This window comes from Talpa europaea (genome assembly GCF_964194135.1).
Source record: "Talpa europaea genome assembly, chromosome: 2".
Classification (NCBI taxonomy): Eukaryota; Metazoa; Chordata; class Mammalia; order Eulipotyphla; family Talpidae; genus Talpa; species Talpa europaea.
This window is the reverse complement of record NC_140068.1, coordinates 13,778,877-13,791,754: the sequence shown is the minus strand read 5'-3', so window position 1 is coordinate 13,791,754 and position 12,878 is coordinate 13,778,877. Positions and strand designations below refer to the sequence as shown.

Here is a 12,878-nt window from a genome sequence, read left to right as displayed (position 1 = left end):
TAAGTTTTCTAGATTCCTGCTATGAGTGAGACCATCTGGTATTTTTCTTTTTCTTTCTGGCTTATTTCGCTGAGCATGATCCCTTCCAGCTCCATCCATGTTGCTGTAAATTGCATGTGTTTGTCTTTTTTGAATGCTGAGTAATATTCCATGGTGTATATGTACCACATCTTCTTGATCCAGTCATCTGTTTTTTGGGCATTTGGGTTGTTTCCAAAGCTTAGCTATTGTAAATAGTGCTGCTATAAACATAGGGGTGCAGGTGCTCTAAAAGTCCAATTCTTAACTTCACCATCCATTTGTCTATTTGCTTAAAGTTCTGTAAGTTAGTGGATGATACACATTTAGGGAGGAAACAAAAAAGTGTATTTTTTTAAAAAGATTTGTTTATACAAGCACTGGGTACAGTCAGAAGCGAAGGAGGGTGAGAGAATTCACCAGAGCCAGAGTGAGGAACAGAACAGGCAGACTGACGAAATACACTGCCAAGGGGAGCTGCGGGAATGGCAGGAGAGGTCTTCGCACCATTGGGACCCTCGCCGGTGGCGCGGGATCGAGCCGGCACTGCAGAGGCTGCAGACAGCTTTGCAGCCCAGCGCTCAACCACTGCGCCACCAGAGGCCCAAAAGTGTATTTTTAAAAAGTATACACTTGGCTATTTTTAAACTTTAAATGTTAAGCTTTAAAATAGACTATTTTCTTACTTGAAATATTAAGGGAAAGTAACTTGAAAGTAAATTTTGAGGTTGAATTTTAGCAAATATATATACAGTCTGTTGGGTCTGGAAATAATTGAGAATTCTGGTGTCTGTTATTAATTTATAGCTGAACTAGGTAGAAAAATTTGATTTTGCTTATAAATGTGTTCTTATTATATAGTAGGTTTCACCAGTACCCTACTTTTTTTTACCAAAAGTTAAAAAGAATCAAGTGAAATTAATTTTAACCACATTTTATTTAGCCTAAACTGCTATCATTTTGCAAGTTATTGGTATTTTTAAATTATTGAGATATTTTACTCAATAAAATATGAAATGGTGTAACTCTTGTTGCCATCCACTTGCAGTCATACTTGGCGGTAGTGAACGCACCAGGTGTGAGAAAAGACATTGTTCTAGATGCCCCAACTTTTATTTCTTTGGCAGCACTTACCTATTTGGGACATGTAATGCTCTTTCCGAATTCAAATAATGAAGTTTGTATCCTGTCAGTAAGTCATTATATCATTTCAGTTCAGTCTACATATTTTTGAGTGTCTATCATGTGTCTAAGTTGGAATAAACATATTTACCTTGTGGATTAATGTGCCTGTTATCTACTGAATTTACCTATTTTAGGAACTATATTAAGGTTAAAAGGGGCAATCCTGAGAATGGCATTCCTGGATACTACAGGCTGCTTAGTGCCTCCTGCATATGAACCCTGGAGAGAACCCAACGTTCCTGAAGAAAAAGATGAAAAGGAGAAATTGAAAAAACGAAGGCCTGTCTCCGTATCTCCCTCCTCTTCTCAGGAAATTAGTGAAAATCAGTATGCAGTGATATGTTCTGAAAAGCAAGCAAAAGTAATCTCACTGCCAACTCAGAACTGTGCTTATAAGCAAAATATTACAGAGACCTCATTTGTGCTGCGTGGAGATATTGTAACATTGAGCAATAGTATCTGCCTTGCCTGTTTCTGTGCCAATGGACATATTATGACTTTCAGGTAGAATTACATTTTTTTAAATACAGATACTGCATGTCCTCCCCAAAACATGTAACCGAATTACATTTGTTTTCAAATAGATGTTTTTATTTGTTTATAGTCTTATACACTGAGGATTTATTTTCATTCAAGTAATATAATAAGCAAGTACATGGTAAATACAAATCAGTTGTTATCTTCTACTCAAGTAAACGAAATCATAAGGTTTATAACATCCCTGCCATTTTGCCTTCTATAAAACTTTGTTCAAGAGTAAAATCTAACTTGTTTATTATTAACCAGTCTTTAATTTTTTCCCTCAAGTTTGCCAAGTTTAAGACCTCTATTGGATATGTACTACTTGCCTCTTACCAACATGCGGATAGCCAGAACTTTCTGCTTCACCAACAATGGACAAGCATCATATCTCGTTTCACCTACAGAAATCCAGAGACTGACTTATAGTCAAGAGACCTGTGAAAACCTTCAGGTAATAACAGAAATATTACTATTATTCAGACATAAAAATTTTTTAAGGACCCTTATATTGTCCATCCCTTATACTCATGGGATATCAGCCCACTTGGGATATCCAAGACCTTTTAGTAAGACTTTTAGGTATCTCGTGGGCTTTTAATTATGATTTCAGAGAGTTTTTAATTCCAGTTTTACTGCAGTGATAGAAATTTAAATATAAGCGTATCAGTGTACTTCAGCATCGTAAAACAAAACAAAACTCTCTTGTGCAGTGTTAATGGTTATTTCTGCTCATTTATATTCTGGTTGGAAAGACAACATTAATATGGGTACATCTAAAAGTAAAATCTTTGGACATCCTCTATTAACTTTATCCCAGCCCTGAAGGAGAAATTCTAAAAGTATATATGCTTCAGCCCCAGCTATAATAATGTGATACCAGGGTACAGCAAGAATTCCTTACCTGGAACCGTTACTGTATCTTACCAAATCTAGTTCGCTTTAAAGGGCAGAAATATAGTTGCAAAGTTTTTTCTATATTTTGCTTCTATAGCTTTTCAAGGCTTCCTTATAAATAACATTTCTATCATTCTTCTTGTAGAAATTCTTCTTTCCTCTTTTATGTGTTATGTACAAAGTCAGTAATTGTTACCAACCTTTCTTTTCTCCTGATTTATATCAATTCTGTGCTCTGAAGAATATTGACAGTAATTTTATAAAAAAATCTGATAATGTAGAAGGAAGTCATGCTATCTTCTTACCAGATTTCTGAAGTTCTATGTGAATGTTGATATAATTCTCTACTAAGCATTTGTTTATGAAAAAGGAAGTTGGTATGTCTTTTTATATTACTGATTTTCTGACTCAGTTGAAGGTTATAATTCCAAACGGTATCCTCATTACACTAGACTTTTCAACTTGCTAGTGTTTTTTCTTCTTTCTAATGTAGGAAGAACCTGAATTATTAATCCAGTTACCAATTCTTGATAATAAGATTTATGTGAAATTTTTGTCATGAAGATTAAAAATCCTACTGTTGAAGCAGGAATATCATCTTTGCTGGAAATGTATTACAAGTAAAGTAACAAGTTAGTTGGCTAAGTTGGTATGATCTTTTGAAATGTGCTCATTATTAATTATTTGTGAATCTCAACAGGTAATATTGTAAGCTTGTTAAAGAGTTTACAGTGATGCATTTATGAATTATAGCTTAACAATTATAGTTTAACAATTGTAATTTGTTCTGATTTTAAAGGAAATGTTGGGTGAACTCTTCACTCCTGTAGAAACACCTGAAGCACCAAACAGGGGATTCTTTAAAGGCTTATTTGGAGGTGGTGCACAATCTCTTGATAGAGAAGAACTATGTAAGTTGATTTATTTAATTTGCATTGTATACCTATAAAACAAATGTTCAGTAATACAAAGTTTTCTTGCATGTATTTACACATTCTTTCTCTTTATCACAACAATTACTATATCCATCTTAAAGCAAAATACATAATTTTCTGTCACTCTAGCCCAATTCAGGGGAATATTTTACTCAGGAAACCATGAACCTTAAGACTTTTCCATTCTGGTAGAGTTCCCAGTGCCTGGCACTGAAAATGTTCTCTAAAGGAAGATAAGATACTCAACAAAAACAAATGAAAATGTTCTATAAAGGAAGATAAGATACTCCAAGTTTTCAAATTATTTCTATAAATAATTTTTGAAGTATATAGTCATTGATAACAAGGAACAGTAGCAATCAACACCATGTTTAAAAAAAAAAAAAAGAAAAAAGAAAAGCCCAAGCAGAATTACAGGCACCTCAAATATTAGAATTATCAGAAACAGGCTATAAAATAATTTTGCATATTATGTTCAAGAGACTAAGTGCCATACCTCAACATTTTAAAAATCAATACTGCATATGTGATAAAAACTAAAATGAAATTCTAAAATCATAAGATTCAAAGACCAAAATTGAAAACTCAGTGGATGAATTTAACCACAAATTAGGCATAGGTAAAGAAAGAAATAATTGCATTATTTAAAGATAGGTCAGAATAAATCATCCAGAATGCAGCACAAAGGAAAAAAAAATGTAAAATACTGAGAAGATGAAAGTAATAAAGTTTATAATGTAAGATCTCACATATGTTTAAACCAACTCAAGAAGAAAATATGAATGAATATGAAGATTCAGTATATAAAGAAATCTGCTGCAAATTTTCAGACTTGATACAAGATACAAATTCAAGAAGCCTAATGAAATTTAGTTTTTTTTAAATCACAGCTAGTTATAATATGTGAAAATACAGTTTACCAAAACCAAATAGAGAATTCTAAGGTGGCTAGAGAAAATGATGGATACCTTTTAACAACTTGTGAGTTGGTACCTCACTTTTCAATGGTCATCAAAGATAGTAGGATAATCTGCTATACTTTAATAGTACTTAATCTAGAATTCTATACTCAAAGAAAATATCACTCAAGAATGAGACTTGTTCTCTTCAGTGGGGTTGGTAAAACTGAACTGCTACTACCTCACACCATGCAGAAAGATCATCTCAAAGTGGATAAAAGACTTGAATGTAAGACCTGAAGCCCTACAATTTATAGAAGAAAACAGGCAAAACACTCCATGACATACATTTGAGAAACATCTTTAAAGACTCATCCACTGAAGCAAAGAAAATGAAGGAAAAGATTACAGCTGGGACTACAGCAAACAAAAAGCTTCTGTCCAGCAAAAGAGACAATAACCAAGGCAAAAAGACACTCCACAGAGCAGAGTGGGAGTAAATATTTGCACTCCACAAAACTGATAAGGAACTGATATCAGAGATCTACAAAGAGCTTACACAACTCAACAAAAACAAAATAAAGAATCTAGTCAAAAAGTGGGGAGAAGAGTTAAAAAGAGACTTCTCCAAAGAGAACATGCAGATGGCCAACAGGCACATAAACAAATGTTCAACATCACTTATAATCAGGGAAATACAAATCAAAACCCCAATGAGAGAATCACTACACACAGGTAAAATGGCCCATTTTATAAAAACTAACAACAAATATGGGGGTATGGAGAAAAAGGAACCCTCCTTAATTGCTTGGTGGGAGTGCAAACTTGTCCAACCACTATGGAAAGCTGTGTGGAGGTTCCTCAGACTACTAAAAATGTAGCTACCATTTGACCCAGCAATTTCACTCCAAGGGATCACTCCAAGGAATCTACTCCAAGGGACACAAAAACATTATTTCAAAAGGAAACCTGCACCCCTATGGTCATTGCAGCACTGTTGACAATAGTTAAAATATGAAAACAACCTAAATGCCCTAAAACAGATGATTGGATCAAGAAGATATAGTCTATTTATATCAAGAAGATATAGTCTGTTTACACAATGGAGTACTGCTCAGCTATCAAAAAAGATAAATTTATGCCATTTGCAATGATATGGCTGGAGCTGGAAGTGATTATGTTAATGAACTAACTCAGAAAGTAAAAGAAAAATAACAGATGGTTTCACTTATAAGAGGAACATAGGGAAACCATACAAGGGATCAGGAAAAAAAAAAAGACAAAACCAGCATGCAAACTAACTTGGAGATATTCAGCAGGGGCGGGGGAGGGAAAGGGATCAAAATAAGGGAGGAAAGAGCACAGGAGTCTATGGTGAAAGTTCACGGGTGTCTTGTTGGTGGGAATTTTATGGGGACACCACATCACAACACCTGAGAGGAGAAATCAAACATTGTACAAAAATTAACAATGATGCAAAAAATATTAAATACGACATTTTTTTTAAATGAGCCATGGTTATACAAATGAACGATAAATAAGCCTTGTCACCAAACTGAGGGGAACGCAAAAGGATGTACTTTTAGATAGAGGCAAAATAATCTTGATGCACTATCAAAAATACAGGAAACAATGACTCGGAAAGAAAGTTATAAATATATGCTTCATTATAATCATTACAATCCTATAAACTGTAAAACAAAGTCACATAACCATACATACACACAAATAAAAAAAAAATCCTAAAAAATCACATAAATCAAGGGTACAAAAGGGTAAATGGACTTGATAGAATTAAATGTTCCAGTTAAAGGTGCCTCGTTACCACAGTAAGTAGTGTGTGTTAGTCTCATAAATGTTCCACTTAAAAGACAGAGATCATCAGACTAGATTAAATGGATATATAGAAATTCCATGGGGAAAATAGAAAATTATAAATCTCTTGGAAGAAATCACAGTCCCTGATAGAATACTTCCCCCCTTTTCTGTGGGGGATACATTCCATGACCCCCAGCATATGTCTGAAACCACAGGTACTACTAAACCACATATACATTATCTATGTGTATGTCTAGATATTTTTTTCCTGTATACCTATGACAAAGTTTAATTTATAAATACAGCACAGTAACAGATTAACAACAATAGTAAATTAGCAGAGTAGTAATAAAAAGAACAGTTATGACAACATACAGTAAAAGATGACTGTGGTCTCTCAAAATAGTATATATAATATTTTTGGAAGCAGTTGATCACAGGTAACTGAAATCACAGATTTTGGTTGGGACTACTATAAATCAAGGGATATACCACATTCATACAGAAGAAGGTTCAATAAAAGATATTAGTTCTCCCAACACTGCAATATGCATGTATGTTTGTGTGTATGTGTATAAACATATACATAAACTTTTAAGTCCTTATCAAAGTCCCCCCCCAAAATTTTGTTACTGATTCTATTTAATTTTGTTAATGATTCTATTTGTAGTTATAGAGGTCCTGACTAGAGCAATTCAGCAAGCAAAGGAAATAAACAGCATGTAGATTGGAATGGGAGAAGATGACATCATTTTTTTTTAAGGTTTATTCATTTATTCATACAAGAACCAGGGTACAGGCCAGATGCACAGGAGGGTGAGAGGCTTCACCAGAGACAGGGTGGGGAACAGAACAGGCAGACTGATGAAATACACTGCTGAGGGGAGCAGTGGGCAAGACAGGAGAGGTCTGCTTTGCCATGTGGGACCCTCGCTGGCCAGCCAGTATTGAACCGTCACTGCAGAAGCTGCCGACAGCTTCACAGCGCGGCGCTCAACCGCCTGTGCCACCAGGGGAGGCCCATGACATAATCTTTTATATAGAAAATCTAAAGGAATAAAAGAAAAACCATTATAACCAATGAACAAGTTCAGCAAGAACATTGGATACAAGATTGATATAATCAGTTGCATCTCTCTATAACCCTAGCAGTGAACAATCTGAAAAATTAAGAGAACAATTCCATTTATAATAACATCAAAAAATAGGAATAACTGAAAAATAGAAGTATAAAGAATTTACTAAAAATGTGAAAATGTCATTTAAAGTTTAAATGTCATTTAAATTTATTTAAAAATAAATAAAAGAATCAACATGCCATGTTCATTGATTGGAAGGAAGACTTAAAATCAAAATGGCAACACTCTCCAAATTGATCTACACATATTCAATACAATCCCTGTCAAAATCCCAGCTAGTTTTTTACAGACAGGAACAGGCTGTTCCTAAGATTTATTTGGCAATGCTGTATGCTGAGGGAAGCATCAGTCTTTAATAGGACTTAAGACTTTTGTGGTACTGTAGGTGTTAGGTAATCAGGATTATAGGAAAGGAAGTAATGATTTCCTGAGATCTTTTGAAGGGAAATTTTGATCTATTTGATAACTGACTAGATAAATGGGAGAAATGCAGGAATGTAACATCTACAACTTCTAGAGACTGAAAGAGAATACTCAATAAATTCTTCATTTCCCTTTATTTCTTGCTTAGGCATAGTATTTTTTAAGTCAGAGATAGCATGAAGGAAATTAATTTAAATAGATAATTAAATTAGATCTTTCTGTCATAATTTTAAATATCTTTAAGATAACTTTTTTTTATATATTTAAGAGTAATGTTTACTGTTATGTAAATTGGTATCAGCATGCTCTTTAATACATTTCACAAATAATTACCAGCCTCTTTTTTGCACAAGTCCTGCTATCAGAACTAGTATGGCATGGAATACTTACTGTTGTGTGTTGTGTTTTTGCATGTTTAAGAAAGTATCTAAAATTAAAACCATCATAATAAAAGTAAAGATTGTATTAATCTCAAAGTGTGAAATATTTTAATTATATTATCATAAAATCTAAAAATTGGGTTTTAATATTAAGATGTCGGATTTTATTTTAATAAAATTTTCATTTTTTGAGTTAATCTTTATCAAATCCATTCAGTTGGAGAATCCGCCTCTGGAAAGGCTTCAAGGAGTCTTGCACAGCATATCCCAGGCCCTGGAGGCATTGAAGGTGTGAAAGGAGCAGCCTCTGGAGTTGTTGGTGAACTAGCACGAGCCAGGCTGGCACTAGATGAAAGAGGGCAGAAGCTTAGTGACCTGGAAGAAAGAACCGCAGCTATGTTATCCAGTGCAGACTCATTTTCTAAACATGCTCATGAGGTATGGCCACAAAAGAAATATTAAAAAATAAACCCTAAGTAAAGCAACTATAAAAATTGTTGTATGTGTGTAGGTACTGTATTTCTACATGGGAGTTTTCTGTACCCTTGGTACAGTTGCAAATTCCTGATTTTTGCTGCCAGGGGGAAACATTACATGAAGAGATTTGTACATTTTGAAAGAATCTGTGTAACAAAACCAGCGAGTGCATCTATTTTTTTTTTTTTTTTTTTTTTTTGGTGGGACCCTCACCAGCGGCTGGGGAAGGAACCAGTGCTGCAGAGGCTGCAGGCAGCCTCGCAGCCCAGTGCTCAACCACTGCGCCACCAGGGGAGGCCCTGCATCTATTTCTTAAGGAATGCAGTAACACATCTAATTTTTCCCTAAATGCCTCAGATTCTACTGCCAGCTTCGCCTAGCAAAGGAAAAATATACCTCTCTTGATTCTTTAGGTAGATCTAGGTAACTAAAATTGGCAAATATTTTTATTCAAATAAATGATACTCTGTGGACCAATTCATACAGAGGAATAGTTGCAAGATACATTTTTTTGCAACAGATTCATCTTGATGAACTAGGAAGTAATGATGAAGCTTAAAAACAGATGTTATAAAGTCAGGACCCCTACCTTGTCCTTTTACAAAGATGCTTTATTTTCCGCATATATACTTAAGCAGCTAAATAGAATACCCATTCTTCATAAAGATCTGCTGTTGGCTTTATGCTTTATACTAGGCTCCTGTTTCACACATGTAGTTCCAAGCCTTCCCTGAGGACACTTTGGATCTGTTATTTGAAGAATCCATATTAAGTTTATTTTATTTTGGAATACCCAATTTATCTGTAATAGCTCTTCTTTAACTCTTTCAGTCAAAATTCACTTTGTCCTTGCTTGAGAATAAATCCATTAAAGAGGTAACCTGACCTGGGAGATACTTATCTGGGATTTCAGAGTTTGAGATCCTCTGTAAGTACTAGATTAATACATGCTTGAGATATAGGCTAGTGATATTTTTTTTAATTCTTTTTTTAAAAGATTTATTTATTTATTATAAAATAAATTTATTTATTTATTTATTATACAAGGACTGGGCACAGTCAGAAGCGCGGGAGGGTGAGAGAATTCACCAGAGCCAGAGCAGGGAGCAGAACAGGCAGACTGACAAAGTACACTGCTGAGGGGAGCAGCAGGCAGCAGGAGAGGTCTCCGCGCCATGTGGGACCCTCGCTGGCGGCTGGGGATCGAACTGGCACTGCAGAGGCTGTAAGCAGCTTCGCAGCACAGCGCTCAACCACTGCACCACCAGGGAGGCCCACTAGTGATATTTTTGTTGGCATAACACTGTAACTGCTGCTGATTGCTAAAGCATGTGACATTTCAGCAATTTCAGGATATAGCTGCAATCTAAAGTATTTAGCAAAGAGCTCAATTTCAAATTGATAGCTTTTCCCTTATACCAGTTCTTGAGCCATATTTGAAAGTCTAAGGAAGACAATACCCTGAAGTGGTTAAAATCATAGGTTCTTCATTCAGACTGTGACTATTCATATCCTTGTGTTACCTTGGGTGTCCCCTATAAGCCTCAGTTTCTTCATTTATAAAATGCAGAGAATAATAACATGTATATCATAGAGTTATTATGAGAACCAGCTGAGATCTTGTAGGATAGAGTGTCATTGATAGATACAGTGCCTGACTTCAGAGCAAGTGCTCGGTAAATTCTGGATGGCAGTAGTAGTAGAATTTTCAATCTTTCTTTCCCCAGATTCTTAAGCATTGTTTTTAGTTAAAATTAGCTGAAATTTATCTCATTAGTAGATTATTAACTTAGGTCACCAAAGAGTACAATGAACTAAAATTTCATTATGTCACATCTCTTAAGAAATGTAAAAACCACGTAGGCAGTTCTTAATCGTTTTGATCTTTTTTGCCTCTGAATGGAGTAGTAGTTGTTGTTTTTAAACGAGGTAACATTGGTATACAGCACTATATCTGATTAAGAGGTGTGGGGTGATCCTGCTTCAGATATATTTTGCCAGAGCCACAACCAGGGCTCTCTCTTCCTCCACTATCATCCATTGGACCCCAGTACACTATCCTCAGTCACTGCTTTCAATGTAGATGGATTTGAAATAAGCAACATGCATACTGTTTCAGAATGATGTAATGAATTAGAAAAATATAGACACCAGTTATATAAATATAGTTGTCTGGTATTTTCAAACCATGTTTTTTGTGTTTCTCTTGTTTAGATGATGTTGAAATACAAAGATAAGAAGTGGTACCAGTTCTGATGACCAGAAATACAACTAAGTCCCTCTTCAGCCTGAAGGAAAATTTTTTTTTCCTTTTTTATTTTATTGATTCAATTTAGGAAAGTTAACATAAAGGATATTCATCACTGGATACTGTTCTTTCCTAGCACAATCATGCACTGTTTTACCTCAGTCATGTGGTGGCTTTAACCGAGCAGTGTCAGACACTCACTGGAGCTCACTCATGATGTGTGCCTGCTCTGAGGTGACAGTTCAGGAACTAAGCAGCTCATGCATTACAGATGAAGAAACAGAGGGACATTGAGGAGGCGTGGCAGGGACTATTCCTGGATCATTCCCATATAAAGCTTTCATATGCCAAAAGATTCTGTGCTGTCGTATCTGCCATCAGTGTTTGACCTTTTTCAGGGAGAGGCAATAAGTCAGAAATCTGCAACTGAAACAGTTGTCCGTGGCATTGACTGAATTATAAACAGCTGTCTTGGACTTAACCCTCCCTTAAACTGACTGGTCATCAGTATCATTAGTGAAAAAGAAACTGTTGGTTACCATATCTTTAGACAGATAAGTTGAATGGTGGGCTTTAAATAATAAAAACATACACATAGTTGACTTGTGTATGGGCTATTCTTGGATTCTTGTTATTGTATACTTGTGTTTAGTCCATATTTTGTCAAAAGCAAAACAAGGTGATACATCACTTTTCATTGAAAAGAAAAGTGTAGAGCATGACTGAACTGCTCATCTTCCTGGAAGTTTCCATGTAGTGGCTATGAAGTGTGGAAAGTGAGAAAAACCTCCATTGTGGTGAGGAGAATATTTCAGTGTACTTTGTCCTTCTCATTAATTCAGCGAAAGGTGGATTTGACCAAAATAGTTACTGGTTAAATTTGTAGAAATGTTGAAATTGGCTGTTTTCAATTTTGCTTGAATTTTTATAAAATGTTTAACCAAATGTACCTTTGCATTATTTGATTAAAATTGCTAAAATAATTGTTTCATTATTTCAGTAATTGCTCAGCTCCCTTTTTAAAATGCCCTTTATTCGCTAACAGTTCCAGTACACTCAGGTGATGAGTCAATTAAATCTTAGTGCACATGCTGTCGCATGGAAAATTACAAGCATCTGTTGTCAATAATTATCTATGTAAGAGTCTAGTCTGATGACCTACAAAATATTTTCTGTAGAAATAATAAATCTGTATATGTCCTGTATAAAAGTCAAAAGAAAAGAAAAATATGTACATTTTGATAACTAAAGTTTTTCTGTATTGGCGTATAATGCAAGCGACACCATCAATGGATAATGGATGACGGGTTCCTAGACTAGCGTTGCAGACAGGCGTTGGTAGACCTGGAAGTAAGTACCTCATAACGCAGGCTCATCTGAGATGATTATTAATCTTAATGCAACAAGAGAAGAGCAAAGTAGAAGCATTACAATTAATATCAATGAAATTTAAATACTTTCTTCTATAAAAGTTGTTTAAAGCTGTTTTCTTTATTCATGAGATAATCAGAGCACAAATTGATAGCAAACATGTTGTTTTTCCCTTCCATATGATCATTAATGGTATATTAGAGAGCTAGAACACCCTAATTTCATTGCAGTTTGTAATGCATCTTTTCCTCTGTAATCTTTTCATTAATAAAGTTTTTATGTTTACATTTTATAATGTGCACTACAGGAGAATAAAGTTTACATTAAAATTTACTTTAAATGTCATTGAAAGGGACAAAATATATGTAATAGAGATAATTAAATCAAAAGAAATATTTGTTTGTCAAATATTTGTTAAATCAAAAGAAATATGTTTTCAAAGTTTTTAATTTGTAGGAAGTACCTATGAATACCACTTCTCTTCAATTAAAGTCACTGTATGAACATTCAGCAATTTATAAATTGCTTAATTTGTGTCATCTAGTAAATCCATTGTTCCATGGTATGTC

The 12,878-nt window shown here is 34.7% G+C and overlaps 1 protein-coding gene across 4 annotated transcripts in view; it reads left to right on the top strand.

Annotated features, from left to right (window-relative positions):
* STXBP5 (syntaxin binding protein 5) overlaps positions 1-10,946 on the top strand; it is a gene marked incomplete at both ends in the record, with an annotated part of 133,283 nt that extends 122,337 nt beyond the window's left edge. For all 4 annotated transcript variants that reach the window (XM_084228556.1, XM_084228555.1, XM_084228554.1 and 1 more), the window contains 5 exons: positions 1,338-1,707; positions 2,011-2,176; positions 3,419-3,530; positions 8,431-8,651; positions 10,905-10,946. In XM_084228556.1, the coding sequence (XP_084084682.1) occupies positions 1,338-1,707; positions 2,011-2,176; positions 3,419-3,530; positions 8,431-8,651; positions 10,905-10,946 (911 nt within the window). The remainder of the gene's footprint in view (positions 1-1,337; positions 1,708-2,010; positions 2,177-3,418; positions 3,531-8,430; positions 8,652-10,904) is intronic.
* Between the last annotated feature and the right edge of the window lie 1,932 nt (positions 10,947-12,878).